The sequence below is a fragment of the Frankliniella occidentalis genome, unplaced genomic scaffold, assembly GCF_000697945.3.
Source record: "Frankliniella occidentalis isolate FOCC.00 unplaced genomic scaffold, Focc_3.1 Scaffold15, whole genome shotgun sequence".
NCBI lineage: Eukaryota > Metazoa > Arthropoda > Insecta > Thysanoptera > Thripidae > Frankliniella > Frankliniella occidentalis.
The window spans coordinates 735,030-742,511 of NW_026267145.1; the positions used below are offsets into that span (position 1 = coordinate 735,030).

Consider the following 7,482-nt stretch of genomic DNA (forward strand, 5'->3'; position numbering starts at 1 on the left):
CCCCGCCCCGGCACGAGCCCCTCCCGGAGAATCGTCCTCGTCATGCCGAGGGTCCAGCTGCCGGGTCCAGGGACGTGGATCTGGGGCTGAACAACAAGTGCGCGCTCTGCATAAAAAATGAGGCTCCGCGAGATGAAGCGTGGCGCGTCAGGTCAGGTCGAGTCACGGCGCGGGGAGGCGGCGCGGGGACGACCCGGGGTGGGCCAGGTCAGGGCCGGCAGCCCGCGGCGCCCAGCTCATCGGCGCTCACAGGGGACGTGGGGCCGCAGAGTGTGAACCGTTGGCAATTATTCTAGTTTTGTCCCGATAGGTCGGTCGACAAAAATATTATTGCAATGAGGGTTTTAAGTTTTACTGCACACAAAATCAGCTGAATAAATTATAACGATCATACACCCCGGCGTTCTAAGAGAAATAACGAAGGAGGGGGAGGGGGTGCGAACATCGCCTCTCGTTTTGGGCAACAGTTGGCAGTCAGATAGCATCGCTTCACGCCGCACCCCGCGCCGCGCTGCGCCGGGCCGCCCGCGCCGTCATGCCCTGACACGACAGGCGTGCGACCCGCAGCCCCGCCACCGCCATACCAGCATCCTCACGCCACCCACAGGGGGTTATGGGCAACTTTTATCGACCGGAAACATTCATGTATAAAAAAAGTCAACCTTTTGTTACGGGGTACGTTTTTTGCACTTTTATCCGACTAATATTTCCCAAGTCTATTTCTTGAGCAGCTCTCAGACAAACACTTTCGACACTTCCCCTATTATCGCCATTTCTACGGCTGAGGCCCGTTTACCTCACCGCTAACATTATCCCACGCTGCCCCTAAAATTGCATTTCTAATTTCCTGCTTCTTTCTTCTTGAAGGACGACGTTCACGGCGTACCAACTGGAGGAGCTGGAGCGTGCGTTCGAGCGCGCCCCGTACCCTGACGTGTTCGCCCGCGAGGAGCTCGCCCTGAAGCTCAACCTCAGCGAGTCCCGGGTGCAAGTATGGTTTCAGAATAGGCGCGCGAAGTGGCGCAAGAGAGAGCCTCCCCGCAAGACTGGCTATCTAGGCTCTGGTAAGTACCACGTTTAACATTTACCATCCATAGAGTGTGCGAATAGGGTATTCTACCTGTCGCAAAGCGGATCCAAAGAAGAACAGCAATTTTTCCTGAACTCTTTCCTCCCTTGAACGCTTGAACTCAACGGCTGGCGTCGACGAAGTTCTTGAACTGGCCGCAAGGGCGGTCGACCCCTAGTGTCGGGTCCGAGAGCTTAGTCCGCGTCGGCAAATCAGTGCCAAAGAGGAAAGGGTTCAGAAAGAACTGCTGTTCTTCTTTGGATCCGGTTTGCGGCAACAGGTAAAATACCCTTTTCTCAATCGTAATGCATCTCTACGGAATGTCGAGAGAGAGGGGGTCGTCTGCAGGGAGGGCAACCACGACCCTGTTTGTAACAACTTTGTCGCTACAAACAGGGTCGTAAGGCCATAACGCATTCCGGTAAAGCTGAAATGCAGAACAATGCATGGAACAAGAAAACGGAAGTCACCATATTAAAGCATAGCGATTTCCGTTTTCTTCTTTCCCGCATTCTTCTGCAATTCAGCTTTACCGGAATGCTTCATTCTTCAACCACCCCTCGCTCTGTTCAGAAGAAGCATCAAAAAGTAACTTGCCACCAGTCTCAGTCTATTATGATCCTCCTGGTTGAAGTACAGGAGGGTGATCAGAGAGCTCCCTGAAACCAACCGGAAATGTCCTCTAAATCGACTAAAATATAGGGTGACTGGGTAGTGGGAGAACAGGACTACAACGGAAGTACAGCGTTCTCAGGGAGCTGTCCGAGCGCCTTCCAGTAAAAGTTGGGTTATGTTGTACAAACCTTGTCGAAGAGCGGCGGCGGCGGCGGCGGCGGCGTCGCGGAAATACGAGGCGACAGTAGAGCATTTCACTTGACGCAAACCGGATTCAAATAGGAACAACAATGTTTCCTGAACTCTGCCCTTCCTGACGCAAACTGACTGACGTCGACGCGACGAGGTTGTTTTGAACTCGCTGGACGACACACACACTCACACAATATTCTGTGAATGTGTGTCGTGTCGTATGTGTGTTTAGTTTGGCTCTTGCGGCTCGCAATAGCCGCAAAGCATTCCAAACCGAACCGAACCATCCAAACGAGAAAAAAGCATTCCGGTAAAGCTAAAAAGAAGAAGAATGACGAGGGAACAACAAAATGGAAATCATTACGCTGTAGCATGGTGACTTCCGTTTTCTTGTTTCCCGCATTCTTCTGCATTTCAGCTTCACCAGAAAGCTTTCTTCGGACAGAGCGCAGAGCTCACGGCGCGCTCACTGATAGCACCTCCCAGAGAACGCGGTTTTGTCTTGTCAAAATGACATCGAGTGATGTCAGTGTCAAAATTTTGTCATTTTGGTGGCCTCCTTTGACGTCAATTTGACATCACGCAATGTCATGTGACATCAAAATCACGTCAAATCAGGACACCGAAATGACAAAATTTTTACACCGACAACCGACATCACTTGATTTCATTTTGACAAAACCGCGTTCTGTGGGCTTCTAAAACCCTAAACCGTTTTCGAAACCCCTTAAACAAGGATGAGGGGTCGTGTCGGAAACGTTTTGAGAACAAAATGGGGTATTTTAGTCGAGCCCGTGAAGGAAGTCAGAAAGAACAAAAGGCAGAAGAACAGAGGGTGGTTCTGTAAAGCCCGTCTGCACTCGGGGCAGAGTCTTTCTCCGGGTGCATGAGAGAAAAGCGCCCTTCTCTCTTGCCGGATGAGAGAGAAACCCCGATAAACTCGTGAGAACCGCAACCGCGACTCGACTGCAGCTGTTTAACTAAAAAGTAACCTTATGCAGAGTGTGACTTGATGTGTTCCCTCAGGTACATCGAGCCCCAGCCTCGGCTCCCCGTTCAGCTCGCTGGGCGGTGGCCTCGGTGGCGGTCTCGGCGGCGGCCTCAACGCCTTCCCACCGGCGGCGCCCGCGCCCGCCCCCGCACCCCACAGCGTGCCGATGACCAGCGACCCCTGGTCCTCCTACGCGCAGTACGACCTCAACCTCCCGTACGCCTCCTCATTCTCGTCGCCGAGTAGTGCTTCCTCGTATAGCTATGGTGAGTCTCGTTCCTAGTAGGGTATGCCGCTGCAAGACAATCGGAACCTAAAGAAGAAAAGCATGAATGCCCGGTCTGTTCCCTCCTGGACGCTGATTGGTCGACGATGACGTCGGTGTGTCAGCCACGACGATGACGTCGGTGTGTCAGCCAGCCAATGAGCGCGCAGAAGGAAACGGATCGAGCAGTCATGATTTTCTTCTCTTGGTTCCTATTTTCCTGGAGCGGAATACCCTATTACAAATTTTTGGTGTCGTTTTCGTCGGTCACTGATTGCCTCCCTGCTGCTCAGGCATGCACGACAGCGGGCTGTTCCGGTCGTCCCACAGCGAGTACATCACGGTGGGCGGGGACGACTCGCCGCCGCAGTACCAGTCCCTGCTGGGCGGCCACTCCCCGCCGTCGCACCACATCGGCACCGCCACCTACGTGGACCACGTCGAGCACGGCGTCGACGACCTCGGGGACAAGTACCACGACGACGACGGCCTGCTCCACCACCACCACCATCATCACAACCACCACGGGGACCCCGGCGGCCCGGGCGTCGCCAAGGACGTCGACCTCGGCGTTGGCGGCGGGCCCTCCATCTCGTCCGCACCCACGACCACCACCACCATCGGGGGCTTCAACGTGATAAACAGGTCGGGCGCCGGGCTCGGCAAGGAGCAGGGCCACATCAAGGTGGAGCCGGACATGTCGCAGAACTTCAACCTGCTGCCGCCCTTCATGTCGGACTGACGCTCGTGGGCCCAGAACCGGAAGGCGTCGTCAGGCTTGGGTGACAAGCCCTGAGTGAGCTCGCTGTCGCGGCGGAAGAGGAGCGAGGCGAGAACAAAACAACTTGTGATGCTGCGACAGGACGGTGAGGAGCGTTGGGTTGGGTTTCAGCTCAAACCTCCTTCACCGACGACTTTTGCTAGTCTGCGCGATCTGAGAGAGAAAGCACAAAGGGTTGTGTACACACGGACTTAATTGGGAGCTCCTCAGACGCTGAGTGTGTTCATGTCGATGTGCACAATAATATGCTTTGACGACAGCAGCAGAGCGAACAGGGATTTTGTGGTTTTCATCTGCGAAACGACATCTTTCGGTGGGCCATTAGATTTGTAGAAAAAATTGTTAGTTATTTTTGTCTCAACTTTTTAATAGTTTTATGAGCCTTGACTTAAGTGTGAACTGGAACATTTACCAAGTTTCTGTTCCTTCTTAAGACTGAAGTCTCTAAACGCGATTCAAATTAAATATAGCTATTTTTAAAAGAATTCAATTAGGTATTGTGTAATGTTACTATGTTTCAAATATGAATAGGGGGAAACCAAGACGTTTGTTAATAATTGTAGTTATCCTAGTGGTCCTAGTGCTAGTGTAAAGTACCCCCTTCCGATAACAAAAAAGCACGACTTTTACACCACCCTCTGATGTCTGATGCGGTCTTGCCTTTCAGCGGAAGTGTGAAGCCACGCTTAGGTGTTATCGGTGGGGGGAAAGCAAGAGGCGATTTGCCCAGCCAGAATGCTGAACGTATCGTAGTGTTAAGTTTCTCCGAGTGAGTGTTAGCTGGAAGCAGCTTTCACCTCGGGACTATTGCATTCCTGTGCCTTAAAACATGTGTACTTGTAAATAGTAGTGGTTTTTAAGACTGTGCCAACTTATTTGTTGTTTTGTAAATACTTAGAGTATTTAATTGCAGGGGGTTATTGGGCCCGTATGTGATATAACCGCTTACCAAGGAACGATGGAAATCAAATGGGTAATATTTCATTTGTCCAAGAATTTTGAAGAATGAGTAAGCATACTGTGTGTTATCAGTGACTCTCACGTTCCGTATCTATACCGTTTGATGGTAACCGTCCAAAAAATTACTTCCCATCGCTTCCCCAGTACATTACGACTACTCAGATGTACAAACGACATCACGGTGCCGAAGAAACCTCAGATCTACGGCAATACTACTTGATCGTTTAATAACATACGTATGTTCGTATGCGAATAAGCACAAAGTTATTTTTGTACTTTATTACTTTTTTATAAGAAGGTAGCAATTTTTATTTAATTTCTCTAAACGCGATTTATTACAATGAGACGGTTGGTATTTATTTTCAATTGTATAGGTGGGAAGTAAACTAGTTAAGTGAATTTCTGTTGAGTCCCTTCAGAAGACAGGTAAATTTATTGTTTTCTTCGTTTTCTCCTGTGTAGACTAGACACGTTATCATTTTATGTACATAAGAGCCATTTATAATATTTCCAAGTAAGACATGGGACAAGGTGGTACCTTCCTAGCCCATACTCTGTTACAAAGTAGGTGCTATAATTTCTTGTCGCGATTCTAGACCGCAACCATTCCTAGATCTTTTTCTTTCCTTTTTACCAGTCTCCTAAATATATTTGTGTTGTGTTTATTATCTCGATAACTGCTGTTAGACAATACGAATTTGTGATGAAGCTTCTATTTACCACTTAGTAGTACGGAGTTTGTGAAATTTACTTATGAAGCAGACCTGTCAAAAATTGACAGATAGCGAAACGATAATAAAAGGACTGCGTAATGTATTTTACTAGAATTTTCATTCACATTGATAGTTTGTAATTTGAAGTCTGATGTTTCTGCTTGATCAAAGAAAAGCTTGGTCAAAAAGGCGTTCTCATGGTTAAAATAGTTTGTTAATTTTCTCCAAAATCAAACTGTCGTCCAATTTATTGCCAAATCGGGGGAGACACTGCATGCATTAATTTTACCTATTAAATTCTACGTACCCTATTAAAAAATGTCATGAAAATTGGACATCAGGCATGAGGAGGAAGTGGGGGTGGGGCATTGACACTTATGTTTGTTGTTAAATATGTTTTGTAGAATCCTCGATTTAAAAAACGTTCAGAGTTGGCCTATAGTTCTCTACAAGAAATAGGACGTTTTCCGAACCAACAGAACTTTCTGTTTTGTCTAAGCTCAATTCTATCTTCCAAAAGGCACGTTTCAACCGCCAGTCTACTGTTGCAGTTTGCAGGGGTGGGTGTGCGCAGTGGGGTGGCCTGTGTGGACGAGACTACTCACTCAGAGTTGCTTATCGCCCACTCGTCACCGCCGGCCCGGCGCCCTCCCCGTGACGCCCCCCGTCCTCGTCACCCTTTATCGAGGCAGGAAACACTCTCCTCCCATTCAGGAACACATGGCGTCGTTTTATGGTTAAGGGAATGAAAAAGGTATCATGAAAAAGACGTTCCATCTCATAAATAAAAGTGTTGAACAAGTTTTCTTCTGTATGGCCCACGATTCTATTTACTCCTCTGGACACGTTTAGGTAAGGGGGGGTCAAAATTAATTTTGAAACCTATTATACAAGTTGATTTATAAACATATACATTCACTATGTATTACATCGAATAAATCGCCCTGCTCCGCCGCTAGTGGTTTGTGGCCGTCTCTTGTAGAGGGGGTCCCAAGCGAAACTCAATAAAAAAATACGCTCCCCTTTCCCTTCCTCTCTCTTGCCAAGGTCTGGCGTGAAAACACTGTCGGCATAAATTGACATCTTGTGGATGACGCAGCACTCTGCGTGCGCTGACGGGCGGCCGGGGCCTCGCTACGCAGTAGCAGCTTTGGGCACGACGCTCTCAATACTTGCACCGCAAACAAGGAAACCGTTCTCTCGCTCTGCAAAGCGACCGCTCTGTACCTAGGACCGAGCTGGACCCGACGGAGGGCCGCCTGGGAGGTAGGCAGTCTGCAAACACAGCGGGTAGAGTGGGTGGCCTACCCTGCCGACGTCGGGCGCCTCCTCGTCGGCACCTTCCTCGCTCCCGACCTGACTTCCTCCCTATCCATCTCTCACGACTCTCATCCCCTATCGACGCGTATATAGCCCGCCACTCCCCGGCCGCATCGACAGCGCGATTGAGTATCGGCCCGGCCGGCGGACTTGTTCTAAAACTGCATCTGACTCACGGCCTGGCTGGGGCCTGGGCTTTTGCACCTCGAGCATCCCCTACCTGCCCCAGCACTATTCCTGTCAAACGATTCAGACACAACGTGCGGGGCCCTCGGGAGCGCGTGTATCTCAGCTCCACCGGGTATAGGACGAAAACCCAAGCGTTATTTCTTGAATAATCTCTATGTATTCAGTAAAAGGGGAGTACGTGCCTATGTAGTAAAAACAATCGCCCACCCAAAGTAAGGCGAAATAACGCATGCCGTGTGTCTGAGCGACGACACAGCAATGTTGTGTGTGCCTACCCGTTACATGAGGGTGTTATTCAGAAGATGATGCATACATGCATATAGTTGGGTTTGCATAGTAGACGAGTGGCTACTTTCTCTTTGCCGTAGAAGGTCCCCCTTTTTTCCA

At 49.7% G+C, this 7,482-nt stretch overlaps 1 protein-coding gene across 1 annotated transcript in view; it reads left to right on the forward strand.

Moving 5' to 3' along the window:
* Positions 1–5,689, forward strand: part of LOC113211538 (NK1 transcription factor-related protein 1-like) — a 9,136-nt gene extending 3,447 nt beyond the window's left edge. The window contains exons 5-7 of the mRNA XM_026429931.2: positions 868–1,064; positions 2,903–3,133; positions 3,426–5,689. Of these exons, the coding sequence (XP_026285716.2) occupies positions 868–1,064; positions 2,903–3,133; positions 3,426–3,874 (877 nt within the window). The 3' untranslated portion in view covers positions 3,875–5,689. The remainder of the gene's footprint in view (positions 1–867; positions 1,065–2,902; positions 3,134–3,425) is intronic.
* Positions 5,690–7,482: the final 1,793 nt, after the last annotated feature.